The sequence below is a fragment of the Seriola lalandi genome, unplaced genomic scaffold (assembly GCF_002814215.2).
Source record: "Seriola lalandi dorsalis isolate HSWRI2012SDOR001 ecotype SW California unplaced genomic scaffold, Sedor1 jcf7180002054062, whole genome shotgun sequence".
In the NCBI taxonomy this organism is placed as follows: domain Eukaryota; kingdom Metazoa; phylum Chordata; class Actinopteri; order Carangiformes; family Carangidae; genus Seriola; species Seriola lalandi.
In genome coordinates, this window is record NW_019524615.1 from 1140821 (window position 1) to 1166577 (window position 25757).

Genomic DNA, 25757 nt, shown 5'->3' on the forward strand with positions numbered 1-25757 from the left:
TGAAAGTTCCCCTGCTGGCTCAGCAGGCACTGAAGCTGGTCTATCGATCAGCTTACCAGAGCTGGTGGTGCAGTCCATTTCTCCGACCTGACATTTTAGAGTAGTTCTCATTTTTCTTTTCATGTAAGACATGTCAGATGAGTAATACAAGATGGATTCTGTCAATGGTGTTTCCCCAACGTGTTGTCAAAGTAGCTGCTTCTCCCTGGCTGTGATGGCACACCAAGCCATGTTGGATAATGAAATCATGGATCTGATTTGGTCATTTAGCAAAAACTTTAATCAAAACCGAATGTGCATCCAATATGACCTGCTTGTCCACCAAATACCTCTGCAAAAGTTAAATTTGTCATATTTTCATAAGTCCAGGGACACAGTTGAAAGCAGTCCTGGAAGAACTGCATGTACTGGGAAGTGAGAGAAGCTATATAATTACTGTCTGTAGGCATTATACAGCACAGATGCCATCTCCATCATCACTAAAATGTGTCAGTGACAAAAACCCGAGGGCAGACAGGACCTGAATGAGCACCGAGATGACATTCGTTCACAGAGTGCATCTCCCTGGTGTAGCAGAAACTTGCCAGCAGAAGTTCTGCAAGTATAAACATGAAAACAAAATCAACAGAGGAGCCACTCGTTGATTTCAGCTATTGCTGTGCGCGCCCGCTGAAAACACACATCCTGTGCAATGCTGCAGGTGCCAAATCCTCCATCAAAGGAAAATGAGTCATTTTATGCACACCACAATCAATTTCTTAATGATGGTTATTATATGATTGAGCTGTAGTCCTAAATTGCTTACATCCATTTCCGTGCCCATACTAAAATTAGTAATGATTGTCATCAGCCTGTTTAAATCAGTGTGCTCATGTTTTTATTATTGTTTATTATGAATACTATATTCACTGCTATCAGTATGCACTGTCACTTCTATGAATGTTTAACTGTAGCAGTAATATTCATAATATTTATGATGTCATTTATATTAATCATATTACTATTTGGTGTGCTTACCTGATTTATGGCAGCCTTTCACTTATTGGTAGTATTTGGCAGTCTGACCTGTGATTGAATAAGTATAAATTCTCCTGCATCAGTACATGTTTATAAATCCTAGACTGTGAACAGAAATGGACACACTTGTGTGATCTCACTGACTCATGGTAGGACACCAAACACATTCAGCAAGGCTGGATGGCAGAATGAGCAGAGCTCTGGCGCTCCCAAGTGGTGATAAAGTGTGACTTCAAAAGACATGTGTACCTGCAGGATTTGTTGACTGCATGTTGGCACCAAGTGAAAAACAACTCATATACTGTATGTTCCTCTATTTTTCCATTTCTATTTTCATAGCCCTAAACAAACAGATAAACTGACACTACTACTTTCTTGGGTGGACACAATGCAGAGAGGTCCACAAATGTGAAAGCACATACTGTATACACACATGCTTGCAGACGCTCACACACACACACAAACACTCTATTGGATCGTGTGCTTGGGTAGCAGAAAGCCCTGGTGCTGTTCATTAATCACAATGTTGAGGTTTTGATGCCACAGCAGGAATGGAAATGCTGGTGTGACTCTCATAGATATACTATACTGCCTTCATCAGCTTCACTGAAGTCCAGAGCTGGGAGAAGTTACACTCAGACATGAGTAAGAGTGGTCATTTGTAGAAATGCTAATAATTCTATATTTCTGGAACCATGTGTAACTGTGTCGCTCATTTATGCTTTTGAAAAACAATGGAGGTCTTATGAGGAATAATATATATCAGGCTTCGGCCATACTTGTGAGTATGATCAATTCATTGATAGTTTTTAGCTTACATTTCATGGCATTTGTTGGTATGGAGACAAATATAGAATATTACCAGGCTTATTCTTAAATGCTAACACATTGCCTTATTATCCTTTATTGCAACGTGTATCCAAAGGCCTGTGTAAACTGTCTTAAATTATTATGTAGATTGATGAGTCACTAACTCAACAGGTAAGGACTTATAGCTCAGTGGTTAGAGCAGGGGACTTAAAAGGGTTGCAAGTTTGATTTTCTTCTCAGGGCTTTTGTCATTTTCACAAGCCTTGATCCCCAGTGACTGTGCAGGTGCCTTTATTCTTAGTATTTGCATAATAGGGATCATTCTCATGAGAAATACATTCAACCTCATTTGTCAAGTTTTTGAAAAATAGCATGAAATATATGATCCTGGATACCTGCCATGTGTGATGAATGAGACATTCTCACTCTACCAGTTGGATAGCAAATCATACATCAAATGTAGCTGTGGAATTAAAACCATGTGGAACCAATTCTACATTTACATATGACATATGTTAAATTAGGCCTGCTTGCTGAATCTTGGCTTATGAAAAGACAGTCTTGGCTCTGCTATATTTGCATAGCTTACATACATGCAGGCTGCTGCATAAAACAGAAGAGCCAAGGTGCAGCTAAGTACCATAGCAGGTGTGGATGTTTCAGTTAAGGCTCATTATAAAGAGAAGTGTTTTATATCAATGTCCAACAAGTGTGATTACAGGTTGTCATATAAGCAAAATAGGAAACAACCAAGTTAAGTCGAAAATTTAGTCTATCTCCATTTTCCACTGAAAAATTGTAAATTTACACAAAGAATGATGGAAAAGAGACACACTCACTTTTAATAGGTACATTATAGAAAAGTAACTGACAGTCAGTCTGAAATGGACGAACTCTTTCCAACAGCTGTGCAACATCTTTGTAAACAAGTTTTCTCTACACCAATCAGATTGAACTTCCACTGATAGATATTAACATTTTTTGTGTAGAAGACATAAGAAACTTGCACCACTGGAAACAGATGTTCTACCACAAGGGGGCAGACAGCATCCTAACCAGTAATGCTTTTTATTCAGTACTTGTTCCACAGTGATTTAGAAGGTCCCAAACTTGCTCAAGGGTTTGTAGGAACACTTAATTAGAAAATATATTCCAGGACTCTGAGAAATACAATATTACAAATAAGCAAAATAATAGCCTATTCTCTCTTTTCAGTTATATTTAACTATGTATTAAATTTCTTAACTTTAAGGAATAAAACATATCCAGTTTTGTCCATTTCAGAATTGTCCAGTTCACTGGATGTTCTCTGATAGTGACATTATAACTTCCAGCTATTGATGACAACACTATCCAATAGAAACACGCCTCACAAACAGAGCAATAAGGCAAATCATTTAAAGTTTTTTCTTCTTTCTAAATGGAAAAAAAAAATCACACTTGTTCCATTTATTTTGTCATAGTAACAATTATGATTGAGATCACTGTCTTAATAACAGCAGGGCAGATGTTTTTTTTTTTTTAGAGGTCAGCAAAAATGTTTGCAGTGGTATTCACATCTGGGTTGCCTCTCTGAGCTCTCAGAGTCTCCTGGCCTCCCCAAAAGGCTACTACACTGACATGAGTTCAGTTCTGGTTTGAAACCACCTCTGGTTCCAGGCATCTCTCTGCTGTCAAGGTACGATGCATGTTGCCTTTCGAAGGGCCAAGTAGCCCGTTACAACATCAGTGGGGAGGAGACGGATGTAGGAGAACTCTTCAGAGGATGTGAAGCGTAGTTTTGTCTGAGGGTCTGTGTAGTTTGCCTGAGGAAAGACAACAGAGTATTCAGTGTTTTCAGTGTTTTACACAAGACCTGGCGAAAGTCAGGCTGTTCCTTGTTCGATCACATTTTTAGCAGACTAATTACTCACTGGGAGTCCAGAGATGTCAGAGTATTTCTTAGCTGGCTTCAGGGAGGGAGGGGCGTCGATGTTGTAGTCTGTAAACACAGAAAAATCATGCATTCAAATATTATTAAATATATTATGTATATTAAATACATTATCTAATACTATCAGATATGTTATATTATTAAAACTGTACCATTATGGCTATTTCTTCTGACTTATCACTGCAGGCTTATATTTAATATAATAATATACTACAGCTTAAACATACAGTATACTATAAAGAACAGCAAAGAGAAAAATTTAAGCCTCTTTTTGCACAAACTCAATTTCAAACTCATTTTGAAACTAAACTAACTTTTAAAACTAGCTAACTCTACCTAAGCAAACTAAACACATAAGTCTCTTGACCCAACTTGCTATTAATAAGATTCAGTTTCTAAATGGACCTTGGTAGAATAAAGTCAAATGGCAAGAATACCTTAAAAAATTATAAATGTTAGGTAAAAAGGATTCGTGTCTAAGCCATTATTCTGTATTAATATAAAAATAGAAGTGGTAGAATTTTGAATATACAAATAGGACCCTAATTATTTAGAGCTAAGAAATATACAACATGTACCAGGTAAAATAAGATACAAACACTCACAATTGGGATCATTGAGCTTCCAGGGTAACGTCCGCTCCAATGCCAGAATCTGTTTGAGATTCTTCCAGGTCCGGTTCTTTTTGCCTGCTGCCGCTCCACCAATCCCAGAATGCTGCCAAGATTGAAACAGGGAAAAAAAGACAGAAATTGAGGAAGAAGCAACAGAAGCAGATAAACTTAAACCAAGACAGGCACAGACACTCACCATAAATGAGGGGTCTTTGAATGGTGGAGGCTTTGCTGTGGACTCTGTGGTGGCCGTTGGACCGCTGTCTACTGATCCCGCCGGCTTCACCTCTGACACCGTCTCTACCACTGTCATCTAAAGATACATGAAGCAGTACTCACATTTGATGTCAAGCTACTAGTTTACATGTTTTGAATGTAAACAAAGTTTCAGGTGGGTAGTGTAACCCGAAACCTAAAGATACATTTAAATGGTATCTATACCTAAGATGAAACTTAATTAGCATTTGAAAATTGTTATATAAAAACCATGTGTACAACTCTAATCATGTCATTGTGTGTATTTGCACTAAGAATGCAAACGACACACACTATAGTAGACCTATACACATACTTATACTGCATTGTGTGTGTGTGTGTGTGTGTGTGTGTGTGTGTGTGTGTGTGTGTGTGTGTGTGTGTGTGTGTGTGTCTACCGTCACCTGTGTCTGTGCTGTCGGTGTCGCTGTCTGCGGGGCTTTCTTCTTCTTGCTGCCGCTCCCGGTGGCCTGCTGGACGGCTGACACCGCCGGACTCCCGGCACGTTTCTTCCCCCGGAGAGCGGCAGAGCTGGCGGCTGTCGGTTGAGCCCTGATGGTTATTGGGATCTGAGATGCCATTTGTAGCGATACGGCATCAAGGTCGTTGTGATATACGAAGTAAATGCAACCTTCTCGCTCGACATTAGCCGTCCATCATCCGGCTTGTAAACATCGCTCCACCCGGATGTGGAATTGTTTCACTTCCGGTATATCAATCGTGTGAAATTATTTTATAAAATCTTCGAAATAATATGTATTAATCATATTTATATATTATCTTTATTAAAATGTGTTATAATAATCAAAATAAAAACTCAAAGTCATTTGAAGTCATTTTTGAGTGAAAACCCATATCCAAAACCTTAAAGAAATTGAACTGAGTAGCCTATAATACACACACAGCATGTGTTATGGTTTGATCTATAAACCACTGGAATCAAAGCCACAGGTAAATATTTCATAAATAATTTTTTATGAAAAGCGTGAGCTCTGAAATCAAAACATTGATGCATTATTTACAGTAAGTGCAGTTATCGTTTATTGCATTTCGGCTCACTCTGCCAGCTTTCCATGGACCCTGAAGCCGTACAGACAGGAGTAGACAGGATGGCCCCAGTTGCTCTCAACTTGCAGCTTTATATAGTTAAAGAAACCTTGTTTGTTATCCTGAGGGAAGAGAAGAGAAATGAGCAGAGAGTTAGTTGAGTGGTCAAAAATGAATGTCCCTAAAAAAGATAAAATGCCATCAGGGATATAGTGAATACAGCAAGGAAGGCAAACTGCAACCCCTTGTATTAGCTTGTGGGTGAAATTTAAAAATACATGTGCATATGTTTGGTGGTGGTCATGGTGTAATACTCACAGATGTTTTGAAAGTCTGAACTGGATCCCCATTCTGATCATAAAGAAAAGTTCCAAGATGGGTTCCCTTGTCATCTAAATTCTCCATTCCCTGATAGAAAGAATGAAATAGACATCCAGTTGAACACTTTGTTGTTCTCTATGTATGTAACAGTTTTAAATCAAATCGAGTGGATTTCTTTATTGTAACAATGATAATTTTGTGAACTTACATAGATGGTAAACTCCTTGGGGGCACTGGTGATGGTGCCAGTTGGGGTCACATTCTTTGAAATGTGTTCCAGTGTCACATGACTGATGGTGACTCGGTGGGAGAGTGCGATGAGCAAGTGACCCTTCCCACCTGCAAATGCCCAGCAGCGACCTGGAAGAGGTGAGTGTCCCTGAGGAGAGAAAGCGTGAAAAGCAGTGTGTTGCATGTATGAAAAAGAACAGGCAGTAAAAAAAATAAAATAATCACAATTATAACATCATAGTCATACTGTATAGCATTCTGTTTCGTGTGTGTATGTTCCACCTGAATAACAGTCCTTTGGTGAACGGGTGGTCGCATCAAAGGTATTCCGAGGATTGTTGTGAATGTCTCTTTAGTCTGGTGCGCTTCAGATGAGAGATGGAGTACAACTTTTGCTCCTGCACACAACAACACACACACACAAAGAGAATAAGACAGCAGTCTCAATTTTTTTTTAAGTACATTCGTGAATTACAATCTGGCAAATGAAGATAATGAAGATGGTTTAGATGTCTCACCTAGCGATTGTAGAGCAAAGTTGGGTAATCTGTCTGCTGTTAGAAAATGAGAATTAATCTCCTGCTTTAACCTCAGCAGTTCGTTCTGCAGCTCTCTCACTCGCTCCTCCATCTCCTTGCATCGTGCAGTTGGGTCCTGTTGGTGAGAATAGATTAATTTAACATTGCATGTAGACAGATTTGGGATATTGAAATGCCTACATCAATATGTGTTTTGCACAAAGACAAGAATATCTTTGGTTGTGTGCAGGAAGAATAAAATGAAGTTTCTATTCAAAAGAGAAAGTCAAGCAGCTTTTGTGGGTCAGACCGTCGTATTGATTATAGGTGAGATGGGTGATTCCAAAACTCCTGGATTCAGGAAGTTGCTGTTCAGTGTAATAATTGAGTATGCTAATCCTGATGGATGGAGAAAGACAATCAGCAGGTCAGGGTTGTTTTATCCAAAAGATAGACACTCTACAAAACCCACAAGCTTCTGTACTAGGTTTAGTTGTTTATGGAAGAAGAGGTCACTTACCAAAACACAGGGGGAGTATGAGGAATATAAAGTGTCTGTTGCCATTCCTATTGTTGCTAGTCTCTATTGCTTCAGGCTGAATATGGCGATTAATCTTACGCCTTCTGAAAATCCTGGATGTTATGAAAATGCGAAAAGAGCTTTGAGGATGTATGAAGAACAGGTCACTGTGTTAAACACATACATACTGTGGTTACCATGTGTGCATATACAGCATGACAGTGACAAACACACAAATACACACACATACACTCCAACGTACCTGTGCAGGGTTTCCCTATAAGAAATTAACGGTTCTCTGTCAATGCCGTAGTATCCTGAGTCCTCCAGCCGAGGGCTTCGTCGTGACATGACTGTTAACCAAAAGAGAAATGAGGTCGGTCATTTTCTGACACAAGGCATGTCATGCACTTATTCTAACTGTTACTATAACTAACCTGTTAATATTTAAGGGCTTGCATTCCTTTATCTTTATCCCTGTCATTCCAGTGGCAGTTTACAAAACGAGTTCTGACTCTTGTGTCAACAGTATAGTTTTGCGCTGAATTCACTGTGCGTTCAGGTAATGAAGCCAGAAGTGAGATCTAAACCACACTTGATGTGATTGTTGCGTTAACGTTCTATTCGCGTCATGACTGTAGAGCAAGAGGCCGAATGTTAGACACACACCCACGTGCACGCGCGCACACACACACACACAAGCACACGCAAACACACACACACACAAAGCCTGATTTATGGCTTTAAGGTGAATCGAAAGTGCTTTACATAAGGCACAGAGATGTACTAAAACAGCATTAAAGAGAAAAATCAATGAATAAAATAATAAAACAAAATTGTGTACATGAAAAAATATAAAAATCAACACTAAAAGTGATAATACAGTAACCGTAATCTTCAAGCTCAGTATGACACAGAAACACATTCCTATCAGTGGAGTGTTGCTGCCACCATGTGTTTGAGAACGGTTTCTGCACACAGAAATCTGTGAACACTCTGCTGTTCAAATAAACAAAACAGGAGGGGGAGGGGGTCATATAATGGATGAGCTCTCAAACTGGAGACAATTAGCTCCTTAGTGGACTTAAATGATAAAGCTGCTAACATTCCTCTAAAGATACATAGTGCACTTGAGTTTTTAATTACCTGATTGCATTTTGCTTTGCATGCCTGTTATTGATCGCCTATATAACTTATTAAAGAAATAACTAAGGAGAAAATTTCTTTCCAATTCTCTTCAGTCCAAGTTTTATCCTTAAAATTTATAGCTAAATATAGCAGCTACAGGCACTTAGCCGCTTCTGAGGCCTTATTGGATTGATGGTAGCCTATTTTTGTAAGTAGTGACCCATAAAACGGGCTACAGTTATGGCCCTCTGTTCCAGTTCCAGTTGTGCGTTGGGATTTATACATGCTGTATATCAACACAATATTTCCAATTATCTTAAATTAATAACTTGTAACTAACCACAACCTTATACACAAAAATGAAGTATACTGTCAGAAATTCATTTTTTGTTCTGTCTGTATGATATGGTTTTGTTACAAAGATTTCTGTCAGACGACTGATTTAACTCTATTTCCACAAATAAAAGATGTATAATCAGAACTATGTTCTCCTTGTTGCTTTAGTCACGAAAGAAAAATAACATAAAAACAAATAAAGCTGTAAGAAGTGCATTTAAACCAAACACACAATATATACAATTCAACATACAATACAATATTGACTTGTCTAAACACCAAAGGCCAATTTGGAGAAAATATTTCAGAGATACATCCCACCTCCTGTTTCCTGCAACCTTCATTTCAGCCTAATCTTCTTTGACAAATGATGATAGAAGTGAAATGCTCAAACTATTCACTCACTTCTGTAAGAGCTTCTTCAGATGACTTGCACTGCGACTCAGAAGCAGGTCAGTTATTGTAAACTCTCCCTTCAGAGTACAATGAAAATTATCCACCATGTAGATACAGTCTTTTTAACCAAAATCAGATTTTCCCCTGTTAACCTTTTTTTTTTTTTATCTTAATTTGAAAGTGTTAGAGCCCTAAAGAGAGAAAAAAAACTATCTGGTATTTTATCCAGTTCAGAGAGTTTTCAATTGCAGGGCCAAAACCCCCAGGTGAGGAAGCACTGCAGTAGAACATTAGTTAGCCTGTATGTGATCATGACCAAATACTTATAAAAGTCCTATTTCAGCGAGCAAAGAAACTTAGTTGGTCCTGACGTGAAAGAGTGGAAGTGAAAAACCTTCCCTTACAGGAGCCTGTAAAGTAGTTCAGGTAAAATTAAACAAGCTTAGGTGTCAGAATAACTCTGCAGGCTGAAGTGGCCTGCAGTTATCTGATGGCTGATTAGAGTAGGATGCCATGCCCTGGGAGGTACATGGTTATTCTCTTGTCCCTAAGTCACAGTGTTTCGCACAAACACCTTTGAGGGGAGAGTGCCTCCAGCATATCCATCAATCTATGCGGGCCCACCAGGGAGGGCCCTGTCAGCATCCACACATCTCCACACAACAAAGACATATCATATCCAAATTCAACACACTGCCCTCTGAGCTGCCGCGGAGACCGTGATGAACTGAGGGATGCTGATGTAATACTTGTATGTGTGGAGATGTATTTGAGACACACACAGGAAAGCTTTACTGCTACTTTTCTGTCCTTGTCTCGTCTTATAGTGACTAGAGGACCACACTCGCAGGGGAAATGCTGATTCAGAGGAAGGTCTTTCCAAATGTCTCATTCATATTTCAGCACCAGCATACTGCTGCTGCCAGCTACATGAATAAAGTATATCTAGAGACTCTGTGTGAGCTCAATTGCAAACAGATATGAATGTTTTATGGGTGAAGTTAAACTATGAGCTGTAACTGTGGGGCATTGGACCCACACACCCCATTTCTTATGAACACATCACCTATACTGTATGAGCCAGACAGCAGGCTGGAGCAGCATGCTGGAACCAGCAACATCAAAGTAAAAGATTTTGCACCAGCTGGACTCAAACTTATAGTCTAAACACACCTGTGCTACACAGAGCTCTTCTGTCAAACAAGAGAAGCTGTTCTCAGCTGTCTTTTACGCTCTTGAAACTGTCCTGTTGCTACAAAAACCATAGAAAAAGCATTTTCACCATGAAGTTGATTTTCAAGTTGACACACAGATATACAGTATGAATATATGCTCCTAGGGATCTAATTTAAAAGCGTATTGCGTAAGCTGTTTTCTGCTCTAGTGATTCTGGGTGGTATATGGAAGCCAAACATGTAAGCCACAGCCTGAAGCACCACTTATTGATCAGCAGGCCATTGACTGGTGCTGGATATGTGACAATGTTTGTAATGGGAATGGATAGCTCTCACGTGTGTGAATGCATGCATGTGTGTGTAGGCATATCCTGCCTAGTTTGAGGACATTTGTATACATGGAAAGATTGTTTGAATATGTATGAGTCTGTGTGGTGAATAAGAGAAAATGTACACGAGAAACAGTGTGCTTGTAATCTTTTGGCTGTAGTAACATTTGAAATACATACTTCAAGCATATGCAAACTATATATTTGCATATGTAAAGACAGTTATCAACAGAAAGATAAGTGGTATTTTTCAGTTTAGCCTTACATCACAGTTAAACACATTTGTATGGCTCTGATAAATTATGGGATGTCTAGTGCCTTGCTCAAGGACGTATCAGTGGTGGTTTGGCCAGGAGGACAGAGCCCTCCTTTTTTCCTACCTGATCTGTGTTTAAAACTACTACTTTTCAATCCCAAGCCTGTGTCTTTAATCTGTATTCATTCAAAAGATAAATATTTATTTTGAAAGAATAACAGAAATCAAACTGCTTTATCAAATTAAAGCCCTCGCAGCTTTAAAGAGGATTTGATGCAGCTGACAGTAGGTTTTCTCTTCCAAATGAAAGACATAATTAGAGATGACAAAAAAAAAACCCAGGTTGTGAATGCCTTTTGCAGATGTATAATGACTAATACAAGATGGCAAACTTGTTGAGGGAGAATGCAAATAAGCTGGGTGTATCACATATTTAATCATTCACTGCACTGAAGCTCGCTTCCCGAATACATTCTGCATGACCTGACCTAGAAGTGAAGCTGTATTGCTATTCACATCTCATCAAGTCCAAGCAGAGTGTTTTGTGTCTGTGCAGGTAGAACGTTGAGTCATAAAAATGAGACACGGCTCCTCACTGACTTCATTATGTGCAACAAGAGTTTGGCGGCGATGCTGACGCAAACCAATTTGCACATGTAACTCTGAGAAAGTGGGCCGACACCATATCTTGCCCATCATATCTTGGCCACTCAGAATTACATCTTTCTCAGAATTACACCCAGGACTGCATTGCCAATCAGAAACAGAATTTACCATCCCTGTGAAAGAGCAGTCCATAAATTGGTATCAACTGAAGAAAATGAACTCACTGAGTCAGGCTGCTAGCTCTGCCTGGCACTGGCAACTGTCTGAGCACTCCCAAGTGCTTCTCTTATTCTGGTAATAAATTGTGACGAAAAAAAGGTTACGCCTGCAGTGAAGACATTTAAACACTCCCTTGATGGAACAGGTAATAGTGAGCAATACTGTTGACATCTTATTTATAGCGTCTTGTAACCCAGAGTATCCCATTTGCCATAAACAGTTCTCCTTTCCCTTGTAGAGGAAAACAGGTGACAGTTTTCTTTTTCTACTCTCTTTTCTCTGTTTTTTTTTTCTTTTTCAGATAGTAGTATGACAAGCCCTTAACTGCATCAAAGGTCTTACTGGATTTATTGTATGTTTGCAAGTAGGGGGCAAAAATTGTAGTGTTTATTATTTTGACATATTCCACCACACAGATCAGCCTATATTTTAAATGAATCATAAATGCTTATAGGAACATGCATACATCTTCCTGTTGGAGCTAACAGGCAAATGTTTCTGTAAACAATGTTGAAGTCTCCCAAGTAATTAAGATGTAAAACTTTTCACCTCTACCAAGGTTGTATCATCTAATGATGTGATAAGGATTTGGGGTTTTATTAAAACAGTTATAAGTTCAGGAGATGGATAGCTGGATCACTAAGAGTAGAAAAAAAATAGGACTAGGATGTTGGATACAAGAGCCACTTTTTCATATCCTGTATTTGTAGGCAGTGGAATATTCCACTTTCTCCAAAATGTGAGTTGCCATGACCTCAAATTTAGAAAGAACCCTCCATTTCAAAAACAGACATTTAACGCATACATTTTTGGATAAAACAGGATAAAATAGGCCTTCTAGCCACTATATAATCCAATGGAGGTCTTTACTAATACTTACTACTGACTGACTCATGCAAAAAGGTGGATGACAAGGATCTTTGTTTCACTCGGATATAGCTATGCTTTGCTCACCACTTAGGCCGGATCACTATCATTTTGAACAGTGATTCTGTCTACGCTTTCTTTCTTTTTCTCATATCTGAAAATGCTAGTTGAAATTCCTATCTTGTAAATGTGGAGCAGCAGCTTCCCTGAGGGTCATATGGTATGGCTGCAACTGAAGCTGTTCCCACTTTGCATCAAACAAGATAAACTGTGAGGTTTACCCTCTGATGAATTATAATGTCTGATTTATAAGTAGGCCTACATATATTCTGACTTGGCCCTTGGTATGATTTGTGTTCTGTTATTAGCCCATATATTACTGTTACTCGTGCAGTCCATCTGCAGCTGCATCACTATCCTGTTGTACAGCTTTTCTGTCAAATAGTCTAATGAATCAAATAATGTATAAATACATATGTTTATTGTGCTCTGTGGCTCCTTCGAGATCCTGGATATCAGTTTTGCCAAAACCGCTGGCCAAGAGTAATTTATCTTGGAGCACGATGCAGCTCTAGACACATTTGAATACAGTTGTAACACTTCTAGACTATGTATGGGATCAGTTATAGTATTTCTTCCGGGTTGAGGTAGTGACGGGAGGGATGAGCAGTGATGCTGCCTGTGTTTGCGCCGCACATCAGCAGCCAACCTCCTCTCCCTCAGTCAGACATACCGAGGCAGAGGCAGCACGTCCGTCGGTAGAGAGGGAGCTCAAACGGCATAGCGTTGCTGCCGACTGAACCGACAGGCATATTCACGGTCTTTCCAAATGGATGACTCCTCTCACACAGCCTTTTGACACTGGACAATGCTCTTGTAGCCGCGTTCAACGTGAGAAAAACCTCATTCCCGTCTGGGTTTTTAAGGTAACTGGTTTGTTTCGACGACACGGAGAGGACCACACTCCCCCACCACCACCACCACCACCATCACCGTTAGCTCGCTAAGCTAGCTAGCCTGCTAACTTAGCTGTGACACTTTGAACCGTTCGGCGTCAGTTTTCTGCCTCGCAGCTAGCCTGCGGTCTCTTGCGCCACAGCGGCGGATTGAGGTGACCTGTCTCTCTAGGTAAGCGAACAATATGTGAAAAACCTTGTATCATCGTTGTTTTTTTTTTTGGCCACATTTTCAACCGCAGGCTTGTTTCTGGCCGGTGAAGCAGTAACGTTATCTAGGAGCAGCGGACTGGCGCTATGGCAGAGTGGTTCTTGTTGACAGAAGCAGCCAAGCAACGGAGATGTGATGCGACTCTGTTAAACACACAAATTGTCACTTTACGTCGCAGCTAACTGGCCGGCAATTGCTGTTTCACAACCACTCTGCAACACGCTTGAGGAAAGAATAGCTGTTTTTTCGATAAGAAAGCTCTTAAATACTTTTCACCAAATGTTAGCGTTCACTCTTGACTGTCGATTTGTGGTGAATGGGCCACTGCCAGATTAACATTATCTTACACTTGCCGCATTTGACTGCAGCCAGTTTTCCTAATGGTTTATCTAAATTGAGAGTGTGTTGAGACAGTTAACAGATAGCCTGCCTTGACTTAACGGTCAGGATATCACCAATGCAAAGAAGTATAAAGCAATTGATGTTTAAAGTTGGACGTAATTTTCTTAAGGGACTGTAGATGTAGACTTCCTCATTTCTCTCCACATATTTCACAACCTGGAAAGATGAGATGTACACTAGGAATTTAACCCCTGGTTCGTACTTGTTATGTCTCCTGTGTCCTGATAGAGGTCAGATGATTTAGTTTAGCTTGATACAAACAGGGAGAAAAAAAGGCTGGTGACCACAATTAACCCCTTCCCTTCCTCTGGTGGACTGCAGATTTTTAGTCTCCCCCCCGTTTAACACAGGATAATCACGTTTCACCTAATTCGATCAATAAGAGACATTTTATAGGGTTTGTTTGAAGCATGTGGTGCCTGACCTGTGTGTGTCTGTCTGCAGAGGAGGAGAGACTGAGTGAGTGAAAGAAGAGAGAATGAGCATGCATGAGTGAGCATGCATTAACAATGCTGTAATTATCTCCAGTGATAAGAAAATGGATTCACTATCAATCCTGCAAGAGGCAGCAGTTGCTGAGCAGAGCAGATGAAGACGTAGGATCGACAGAGAACCAGTTCAATTTATCTGTCATGTTCCTTAAAGGGAGAGAAAAGAGGAGCATGTACTATTTATCCTGTGTGTGTGTGTGTGTGTGTGTGTGTGTGTGTGTGTGTGTGTGTGTGTGTGTGTGTGTGTGTGTGTGGCGTTGCTTGTGTGTTTGCAGTAGGAGAATAAGTTGCTGTACCTTTGTGCTACCTGTAGCATTGGTTCTTCGGTGCCTGAACCTGAGTTGATGACCTTGATCATGTTTCGAGCATGAATATCTGTGGTACAGCTGAACCACATAAAAGGAGAACTGACATGACCATTAGGACAGTATGGCAAAATATGTATAATATAATATTTGCATTCAGTACATGTGGCTTCTCAGCACATACAGTTTTCTGACCTGTGTTGTATGTGTCATGTTTAGGACCTTGCCTCAAAGCTATATTTCTGAACTCAGCCTTGTGTTAAGGCATGACTGTCTACCACTGAAAGGAAATGAATCATGTTCCTCATTTCAAGGCTGTGGATTTGGCATGATGTATTTCCTGACCTGTGTGTGTTGAATGTGTGTTCAGGCCTCAGCAGATGTGCCTGCTTTTGTGAATGTGTACCTCATTTTCTATATTTGTGAGGGCTGATTTAAGATATTAAACTTGAAACATTTTGGCCACTCTTCAGGATCATTTTATTAGTGTTGAATATTTGGACTATGATAAAATTAGGTTATTTGTCTAAGAAGTGAATGACATCAATCATGGCTGTCAACATATATAATGATAAAAATTTGCATGTGTGTGTATTGGTAATACAGGTGGTAATAATCATAATAATAGCATGCTTTGGAATGTAATTAGTCTAATATTTACAAAACTCCAATTTATTAAGCATGTGCACAAACGCAACCAAACAGTTTTTTTTTTCGCTTGATTTTGCTGATCACTGTGAAATTGAAAGTGAAAGATATTCACTCTGTTTGTAAGTGTATTGGTATTTGTGAGTGTCTGTGTTTGTCATCGAGGGTGGCTGTGGTGCATTTATTGCTCTGAGCTGGTCTGGAACAATAGCGCTATTCTGGCCCATGTCTCCGGAGGGAGGCAGCAGCATTCGGCGTTCCCGGCACTCTGTGTGCCAGCAAGGCTTGGTTTGGGATTGGGTTTCCACAGCCACCTGGAGCTCAGAGCACAGGAATGCCATTGTTCCTCTTTCCAGACTACGGCCAGATCAGGCACACATGCAGACACACATTCACGTAAACAGACACATGCATGTACACACATTAATTACACAATATGCAAGAGGAGCTCATACCAGCTTTCCTGTCCCCCAAAACTTAGATCACCCTGATTTCTTACATTGTCATTGCTTACATGACTAGACAGTGACCTGTGCCAGCACACCCTCTGAGAGCTGATATTAGCAGCAGAGCAATATGCTTGTCTGCATGGCTGGTTAGTATTTTTAGCTGCAAAGCACAGTAAATATGAGCTGAACATATTGTAGTTCCACTTTTTGTTCTGTTGATTTAATCACCTGATAATCTACACCCTGCTTAAGACTTATCACAGGCATGTGAAGTGAGTGAGTTGCTGAAAATGTCACTTGTGTTAATTAATTAATCAACAGCAAAGATGAAAAGAAGTTAATTGGTTTAGTACTTTATCAAGCTAAAATGGCAAACCTAATTTGAAAACCTCACCTTGGGTGATGTAAATTTTTAATGAACAATTTTCACTTTTTTCTACACCAAACATTTAACTGATTAATCAAAAAGATCATGAAAAAAAAAAAAATTGATCATGAAAATAATAATTGCTTGCAGACAAAATGCAACCAAACATGAAGAACTGTGACCTTGAAATTAAATTTTAACTTGGTAATCTGGATACATATTGTCATAGAGCCTAGAGCAAACTTGGCGACACCTCTGCTGTTCTAGATGGTGAAATGTCAATTTGACTTTATTTACTTCAAAGTCATCTCTTTAATCAAATCCCCCTCTCTCAAGAAAACATTGATGAGTGATTACTTTCCAGGCACATCAGACAGACTTATTTCCACACTTTGCATCAATTTGGTGTTATAATGTGGCAGTGTAGAAGAAAGCAGAATTGCTTCTCACAGATCCACCCATTACAAAGTTTCTTTCTCACTAATTATAATAATCTCAACAATCAAGAGCCACATTAACATAAATATACTCTGTTTGTGTAGAGTAGTGGAACAAGCATCTTGTGTGAGTGGTCTCATTTTTAGTTAAAATTTCATGTCTTAACAAAATCGTAAAGTATTTTTGGTGCAAGAAAGCTTTTGGTGGACTCGAACCAGGGACACTGTTATTAATTAAATTTATAAGCCCCGTTTTTCTTCTTTGTTTTAAATTGAAATGGCTTGTAGGTGCTACCTGTTTATCTTGCTTTTAATGTTATTAAATCAACTTAAAATCAAACATACAGAAAATCACTCTAGATGTTGTAGCTACTTTTGCAAGATCAGATAGTGGTTACCCTAAATGGTTGATCTTCAGACAAAGTGAGAGTAAAAGAAAACAAAGAAGGATGAGAAGGAGAGAGATAGCCATCAGAAGCATTTAGCGTTTTTTTCTTTCTGACTCTCAGTTCTCTAGGGTTTGGAGCCAGGCAGTTTCAGTTGTATGTGTGTGTGTGTGTGTGTGTGTGTGTGTGTGTGTGTGTGTGTATGTGTGTGTGTGTATGTGTGTGTGCGTGTCCTCTGGCTTTCCAACGGGTCACATTAGGGATAGAGTTGCACAGAAGTGGGTCAGCCAGTGCCACCAGGGAGTCTTGCCAGCTCCCTGCTCGCTCTCAGGCTGGAACCAACTAGAGGCCAACACAAACATGTGAACCTTAGTTGTGTGCATGTGTGTTCAGTATATGTGTATGCATTGTTTGCGAGTAATAATTATTGGTGTGTGTTTATATGCAGAGTCGCAGAGTATGTGAAAGAGAGAGTGGTCTTCACAGAGTGGTTTGTCATTCATTGACATAACATGTTCCTGCCTAGTCCACTGTACTTTGACTCCTCATAAACAGCTTTGCTGGAAAAGGAAATATCGTAAAGCTCTGAAGGCAAAAAGAACAGCAAGCCTAAGCTATGGCGCAGTATGTTTAGACTGCATACAGGGCCTCTACAGATGATTCAGAGCCTGTCACAATCAGTGTGTCTCAGCTGGATGGACACAGTGTTTCTGTCGCCATAATTATAAGAAAATAGGATTAAGCCCAGTATTCAGAATTAGTTTTTGCGACGTGTGCAACACTGTGTTGATGAAAAGTCGACCTTCTCAGAGAAGGGGAAGACACAGTATTGTTTAAATATTGGGATAGAATTAGTTCTAGCTAAAAGGAGTGTGAATGTTTGACATAATGATGTTGATCAGTGATAACTACACACATTAAAAAGATCAGATGCAGCTGAAATACTGTGACACCGTACATGTGAGATGAGTGCCTATTTTGGAGATATTATTATCATGAGTGTGAGTAAAATGCATGTAAATCCTGCCTTTTGTGAGGGAAAAGAAAGGAGTTTTAAATGTGTATACAGAACACATGTCGCTGTTGAACACTGCTGTCATTCGTATCATCAGGATAACATGCAAATCCCATTCTTTCACTTTTCAATTACACCTGGACATGTCAGTGCAACTTCGTTAGCTTGAACAAAATCCAAATGGATGTGCAATTGCAACTAACTTGTTGTTGCAAGTCTAGTTGGCTTTGGCATACTGTTGTACTCCCATGGTTTACTTCATAATCAGATCTTGTCCTTGAGTAGTACAGAGCTTCCAGAGTCACCTTCAACACCTGAATAGAGTGAAATAATATGGATGTCAACAGCTCACCTGGAAGCTTTAAGTAACACTGTACACTGTGTTTAGCTTAGCTCCAACAATTACCTTCTTTGTAAGAGTGTGCTGTTGATGCGTCTGTATGTTGCTCACAGCATCTGTTTAAGTCTGAGATATGACCTGACAGGAAAAGACATAGTTTCCATGGAGACAGCCGTGCTCCTTGCCCACCTCCCCACACACCCGCCATCGGAGGAAGTGGAATATGTCCAATTTCTGCTGACTCATGGAGAAACAATTGTGTGACACACACTTACACACAGATGTCTCTCCTCACTCTGGCCTGGAGTAATTGTTTGTGTGCCTCTTTTACGTGTTTCACAGTTTGCTAGTGTATGTTGGCTTCTCCGTCCAGCTCGAATGCTGGCTTCAATGTCGGGAATTATAAAATACTATTTTCCTGACTCTTTGTTTTTGTACAGTAAATAGCAAAAAGAATAGTACTTTTTCGAGTAGCTGTGAGTAAAAGGAAGGCTATTTTGTGTGTGCAAGGTGGTTTACCTAAATTACACTTCATTTATGCAGGGATACTACTCTGCATTTGAGTCAATCTTACTGTCCAGGAGCAGCAGGCAGCCACAGTACAGTGCATAAGCATTACGTCCAGTTCTGAATCCATTGCCTTGTACTAGGAGTACTACTGTACTACTGTACTGTACTACTGTAGCATGCTTGTCACCACTGGCCAGCCCTAGTAGTTGGCTAGTAGAAGGGTTCAAACCTATGCTCTTTTTGATTTCAGGCAACACTACTAGACGCTGAGCCACTGTATCCACAGAGCTGTCAAATCTGTAAAAGCCCAGAGAGGATTTATAGAGATTTAAGACTCAATTCTCTCTGCTTTCATCCAAAAAAGAGTACCTGGATGACAGCTCTTAATGGGTCTTTGTTCACAGTACTTTCACATGGAGGCCTTTACTACTTAAAGCACTGTTACAAGAAGTACCTTGAGTCTTGCATGATGCTTATTAGTGGTAGTGTCCTTGATAAAGATTTTTAAGCCAAACCCATAATCAGCTGATAAAAAACAAATATTACTTACCAGATACGCAGTCTAGGTAAGGGATGAAGTGAAAGGACTTTGAAGGTCATCGAAGAAAGTACCATATGGATAACAGATGACACCCAGGGCTTATATGATAAGTGAATGACAAACAAGTGCATGTGATTTATGGTGAGCTTATGTATTATGCTGTAGAAATCAACATTGATGAAAATTGACTGTCAAATATGATTTCTATGTTGGTGCTGCACACTCTATCACTTATGTCAATCTATATGGAATATGGTAATACATACCATGAGGCAATATAACCCTCAGAGATTTTCACTACTGTTTATACTTTGGTATCTATCCCTTCAACATTTCTTCGCATATAAGGGCATTGTGATTACTGTATTGTACTACTGAGCAGGACTGTTAAATGGAAAGAAAACTTAATGGTACAAAAATGGTTGAATGGCTTAGATAACCTTTGAAAAAACTTTCAGCATATTAAGTTTTGTTTGAATGAATTTCAGATCAAATAGTTAAATAGTTAATATGTTTGCCTTTTTAACTTCTTCTAAGAATGATACAACTCACTTGTTGTCTCTGTTTTCAGATTGTGGTTGCATAAAAAATGACTATAAACAAAGTTGATCAAATACTGATATTCATTTTCAGCTTTTTCTTCATGCGTTCTTGGCACCAATGAAAGTAAATTGTGGTGAAGACCAAAACCAAATTGGCAACCAGTTCAGTTTTAATTTGATCTCACCCTATCAAAACAGATAATGATGAGATTATGAAGTTTTTGTTTACTTGTCCAGGGTTTCTTCTAATTCTGAACCCAAACTGTGAACCCAAAAAATTCAGTAGTGTAAGATGTTTCCACAAAGAAAAGAAATCAGAATGTGACCACACTATCAATTGATAATTGATAATTAAATGTTCTGAACATGGCTGTAGTATGTGTCTGTAACTTTTTTATACAGAGGAGAAAGAGCACTAGAGTAGGGCAGAAAGGACAGTCCCCTACTGTGGCAGTTCTGTGCTCAATCTTAGTTGTGTGACAGAGCAACCTATCTGCCCCAGGCTCACCCTGACCAAGGTACAGCTCTCCCCTCTGGGCTTACATACACACAACCATCCATCTCTGGCTCTTATCAGCTACCGGGCTGCTACTCTGAGTGCCTGTGTGCAAGCGTGTGGGTCTGAGGACTCTTTGAGTGGAGTTGTTCTAGCCTCGTCACACTGATAGCCATATCAACAGTTACTCCTAGCTGATGAACTGCAGAACAAAAGGCCTATTGTTTATCTGAGTGTGTGTGCATGTGTGTATATCGTAAGCCACCAGAAATTGCATTTCTACAAGACACAAATATCAAGCACACTGCGCTCATGTTTCGTGTGTGTGTGCATGTGCGTGCGTGTGCATGTGTGTGTGTTGTATGTGTGTTGTATGTGCTGCAGTGTAATCTGCCAGAGGCTGAGATGTGGGTCAGTGTGGTTTCAGCTCTGCGGGGAGAGACAGCAGCAGGATACTGCCTCTATACTTACTGTAGGGGGACTTGCCTGGCGAAACAAGTGCTTCACAACAATTCCAAGTGAAGCAGGGGCTACTCTGCGCTTGAGATTTGACCTTTTAATTTGTGCATTTTCTGTGAATGTTCATATATATGCATAGGCTTTGGATATTTTAGTAATTCTAGCCTTTTTCTGTGTGCTTAGATAGATGTGCTCACAGTATGAAACATGGGCATTTGAAACTGTGTGGAACTGGCCTTATTAGCATAAGATCTACAGAGGCATAGGGATAGAAATACAGATGAAAATCTGTGTGACTTCTTAATAAGGCTAGATTGGAAAGAGGATGGACAGATTAGTCATGCCTGGGGCTCATAGTGGATTTTACCTGCAGTCATTAAGCCAAAATTATTGCTGAACATTTCGAACCCACAATGAAGCTTATTGGAGGTTATGTAGTGTGTGTGTGTGTGTGTGTGTGTGTGTGCGTGTGCGTGTGCGCGTGCGCGTGTGTGTGTGTGTGTGTGTGTGCGTGCGCGTGCGTCTAGAGGCTATTGACCTCATGGCGGAGTTGCTTAAATGAAATATTCATAGCATTAGCTTGCTTAGGAAATGTGTGTGTATATGCAAGTAAGTTATATGCATATTTAGAGCTTTGGCCAGTGATTGAGTGTCCATTTGTAGGGAAAAAAATGGTCACATAGACCAAACCACTTGAACTGGTCCAGTAGTGTTAAATAGCAGGATTAATGAGGACAGAGCGTGCAGACAGACAGGTATAGGTCTGTTACATGATACTGCTGACTGCCAATGACAAATAGCAGCTAATGGAGGGTGTCTTCATTTGTTGATAAGTTGCTTTTAGTGGCACTGTGTGAACAGTGAAAAGAAAAATGTCTCTCTCACACTTGAAAGAACAATAGATTTGCTTTTTATTAGAGGCTGAAGAAATGGATACCATACATACCTGCAGTGACTCAGCACACTTAGCTTGCCAGTTATATTATATGGGGTCTCAAGATGCCTGCTACACATGTATCATGTCGTCCAAGCTTTGCGCCTTGTGACAGTGTATTACATGCAGCCAGTTCACTTCCTGTGGGACTAATTCCATTGAAGTATCAGTCAGAGCTTATTTTCAGTTTCTGTGTTTCTCCCAACAATCTCCATTAAACAATTGAAAATTAAAAATTTGCCACAGATTTCCAGCTTTTAAAAATGACATCAATTTCTTTCTTGCAAAGTAAAAAGGTGCTAAGCGCATGACGGTTCCTCAGAAAAGCCACTGGATAGTCAGTAAATTCTAGTCACAGGCTTCACAGAAGAACAGTGCAAAATCCTGGTTGAACTGATTAAGGAGGTAAGTTTCTCTCTAGTAAGGAGATGAGATGATTTTGAATGCAAGCTCTCCTTTTTATGTTGTCATTGTCTGAGCACTTAGAAATGTTTTCTGCTGTTAAAATCTAATCCAATCCCCTGAGTCCTGCATTTGGGTCTAACTCCATGTTACAGTTTGCGATCTTCCTGATTTTATTTATTTATTTTTGAAAGGGAAAAAAATTCCAGTGTTTTCCCTGTGGTATAGCTATAAACTGACTTTTAAAAAGGTTTAAGGGGAGAAAAACTTATTATTTTATGGTATGAGCGATATCTGTCATACCTGCCTCTTGCATTCAGTGGTCTTGAATTTATGTAATTACTTCCGCCGAGGAGATTTATGTTTTCACCCATGCCCATTTGTTGTTTTGTTTGTTTGTCAGCAGGATTATGCCAAAACTACTGAACCAATTTCCACCGAACTTGGTGGAGGGATGAGACATGAGCCAGGGAAGAACCCATGCAATTGGCCAGATCCAAATTATTTACTATGAATTTGAATTTTTTTCTCTGATGTCTTGTGTATGTTGTTTGATATTTGCTTTGGCAGAGGTCTGCACTTCTAGTTGTTTTGATTTTACTCCCCTTTTGCCTTTATTTTTGTTTGTGTTCTATGTGTTCACTTCTTTTTAAATGGGTTCTGAAGATGTTTTTGTAGAAATCGTCTCCTTATATGTACAATGGGGTCCAAAAGTCTGAGACTATTTAAACTGGTCTCACACTTTTTATGCATTTTCTTCACTCCTTTGTTTTATGTAGATTTTAAAGCTTTTACATACCCTGCTTTTTGTTAAGTGCTACATGGAAAATTAACTTTAAGATCATTAATGTTATTGCAGCTAAAATAGCTTCTCTTTTACACAGAATGTGTTGAATCCACTCTTTGCCACAACACCAAAAGAGAGGGGGATTGCATGCTGCGTAGAATTGCTAGGAAGTCTATCCTGGATTGGGAATGTTGCCGGGAGCGTTTGAACACACAGCTGGGGGCATGCACGCACTTAAGCTTGATCCTGTTAACACGGCTGCTGGCCAGAGCAGCGACAGCAGGAAGACATGGAACCAAGAACAAATTTCAAATCTCCAGATGTCGCCAGGACACACAGAGATAGATGGGAAAGTTTTGAGCTAAATCTGTGCGATGTAATCACTCAGGACACAGAAGAGGGAAGGTAGTGAGTATGTGCGTGTCTGTGTGGTGTGTGTATTGTCATCACTGTCATTCCCGTTAACAGGGGACTAGCGGCCTGCTGTTCTGTTTCCTGTGCTCTCTACTCTCCATAAACAGGAAGCAGATCTCTCTCTGTGGCTCTCTCCTTTTATCTGTCGTTTTCTGTCTGTTCTCTGGTCCCTCTTTCTTCCTCTTCCTACCCCTGCCTCCCTCTGTGAATACATACAGTGTATCTAGAAAGTGACAGGCTCCAAGAGCATGTCCTTATTATGGAAAGCAAAACACGATGTTGTGGGGGCTGTTTCATCCAGGACAAGTGTGACATAGTGGCGTGTCCAGGGACGTTGCACCAGCTGCTTCTTACCTATTTTCTCCTTACTCTATTCCTGGCATTCCTGTTTTTCCTCCCTGTGCTTCCCCTGGAAAGCTGTCAAAAATGGTGAGCTACGGCCACAGATGCTTGTGATACTGTTGTTGTCATCTTTTGTTGCCTTTCCTCTAGTCTGTATTTAGCATGGATTTGGTGTTTGTGTGTGCACAAGTTGCTGCAGGCCCTTCAGGGCCTTCCTTTCCCACACCACTGGAGACATGAGCAGGAGGTCGAAGAGAGGGCTTGAAGGAGGTGAATGGGAGGTGCAGTTGGCACAGGATTGGCACAGCACTGTTTGTTGTTGCTATGACCAAAGATGTCATCTTTGGACCCCCTCTGGTACAACATACGCTACAAACAGACTCACATAACACATACCGAAACTCTGGCAAGTAACCAAACACACACACACATTGCACACACATGCTTATAGCAAGCTATCACATCGTCTCATGAAAAGAGACCTTTCTTCCTGTCTTACCCAGTTTCAGTTCTTTTTAGTGTCTTTCTCTGGCAGTCTTTAGAGAGAGAGCGGAACAGTTAGGTTTAATGCTTGGCCATGGCTGGTTGGTCACAGTGTGTTCTCTCTGAGCTTGGGGAATTGTGAAGGACTGATTTGACTGTCTGTTAGTCTTAGCTCAGCCCACACCACCCTCTAAATTGTCTGGAACAAAGGTCGTTTCAGAGCTCCTCAACCTTGTTTGGCTCCAGTCCTGCTTTGAAGCCTCAGAGCCCTCAGGTTTTATCAAAACAACTTTAGCTCGGAAGGTGTTATGTGGGTGCAGACATGCATAAACCACAGGCTGTGTGTTAAGTGATTTATACTCGATGAAAGACTTGTGTTTGCTAGCAGAGATTTCTTCATCAGTCCACCCATGAGCTCATCATAACCTCTGCATTTGTTAGACTGGCTCAGTCACTGGACTTTTGGATTTATGACAGGAATTACCTCGACCCAGACTGAATGGAAAGAGGTCTGTGTGGGAGAAGACAGTAAGACTTTGCAGATTATTCACAGGGAGTGTTCAGTAAGGTCGGAGATACAGGCAAAAGTAGAGTGGGATGATGAGGACCCAGCCTTTTGGCTGCCGTGCTGCATTCTCTGCGTTGATTCTCGGCTGGTCACAGCTGGAACGAAGACAAGTAGCTAAGGAGGGATAGCAAGGACTGTAAGAAGCAGAAAACTTTTTTTCTCCCTGATAGCTAAACTCAGGGTATTAAAATCACCATATCACTGCCTCACTGTCTTACTGGAAGTGTGGATGTCCATTTTTTGTGCATGTTTTAATTGGGGGCGGGAAAGTCACAATACGTTCCCCACGATACTGATGGTATCACAATACAGCGATTCTGTGACACTCGATATATTGCCAGAAAATACGTCACAATATCTGTGTAAGTGAAGAAGAAAAATACCCCTAAAAAGGCAAAAAGCAGGAATCATGTATTTATTCACTTCATTATGGTGTCAGTTTCACAGAATTTGACAACTGAGATGAAACAATGTACAACAAACTGCACAGTCTTAGTGCCTCTTTAACACACACACACACAAACACACACACAAACACACACACACACACACTGACTGCAACTTGTCCATGTCCATGTGTGCCCTCACTCTAATGTGAAATAGCCTTTGACTGGAAAAAGGCCTAATTGCCAGAAAACACACATAAACACACATAAAAATACACATTCAGTGCTTGAAAAGCATAATCAGCTTG

At 40.2% G+C, this 25757-nt stretch overlaps 3 protein-coding genes across 4 annotated transcripts in view; 1 reads left to right on the forward strand and 2 right to left on the reverse strand.

Annotated features, from left to right (window-relative positions):
- Window positions 1-2643: 2643 nt before the first annotated feature.
- ino80c (INO80 complex subunit C) lies at window positions 2644-5305 on the reverse strand. The gene is made up of 5 exons (XM_023403072.2): window positions 5034-5305; window positions 4571-4687; window positions 4366-4477; window positions 3741-3808; window positions 2644-3632 (listed from the first exon to the last, which is right to left on the reverse strand). The coding sequence occupies exons 1-5, from the start codon at window positions 5208-5210 to the stop codon at window positions 3501-3503; spliced, it is 606 nt and encodes a 201-aa protein (XP_023258840.1). The 5' UTR covers window positions 5211-5305; the 3' UTR covers window positions 2644-3500.
- Window positions 5306-5666: 361 nt separating this feature from the next.
- On the reverse strand, window positions 5667-13390 carry LOC111652774 (SUN domain-containing protein 2). Its single transcript, XM_087173180.1, has 9 exons — window positions 13312-13390; window positions 7529-7619; window positions 7267-7379; window positions 7057-7145; window positions 6747-6882; window positions 6511-6626; window positions 6206-6376; window positions 5995-6084; window positions 5667-5798 (listed from the first exon to the last, which is right to left on the reverse strand). The coding sequence occupies exons 1-9, from the start codon at window positions 13388-13390 to the stop codon at window positions 5685-5687; spliced, it is 999 nt and encodes a 332-aa protein (XP_087029306.1). The 3' UTR covers window positions 5667-5684.
- The window catches only part of galnt1 (UDP-N-acetyl-alpha-D-galactosamine:polypeptide N-acetylgalactosaminyltransferase 1), a 38913-nt gene continuing 26494 nt past the window's right edge, over window positions 13339-25757 (forward strand). For both annotated transcript variants that reach the window (XM_087173179.1, XM_023403138.2), the window contains exon 1: window positions 13339-13706. The gene's annotated coding sequence lies outside the window, so the exon portion shown is untranslated. The remainder of the gene's footprint in view (window positions 13707-25757) is intronic.

Coding starts and splice junctions, on each gene's coding strand:
- LOC111652774 (XM_087173180.1), bottom strand. CDS start 13,390: ATGCCTGTCGGTTCAGTCGGCAGCAACGCTATGCCGTTTGAGCTCCCT. Junction 7,380..7,528: donor TATAGGGAAACCCTGCACAG/GTACGTTGGAGT, acceptor CATAACATCCAG/GATTTTCAGAAGGCGTAAGA. Junction 7,146..7,266: donor CATACTCCCCCTGTGTTTTG/GTAAGTGACCTC, acceptor TCCATCCATCAG/GATTAGCATACTCAATTATT.
- ino80c (XM_023403072.2), bottom strand. CDS start 5,210: ATGGCATCTCAGATCCCAATAACCATCAGGGCTCAACCGACAGCCGCC. Junction 4,688..5,033: donor CACCGACAGCACAGACACAG/GTGACGGTAGAC, acceptor ATGTATCTTTAG/ATGACAGTGGTAGAGACGGT. Junction 3,633..3,740: donor CTGACATCTCTGGACTCCCA/GTGAGTAATTAG, acceptor GTCTTTCCTCAG/GCAAACTACACAGACCCTCA.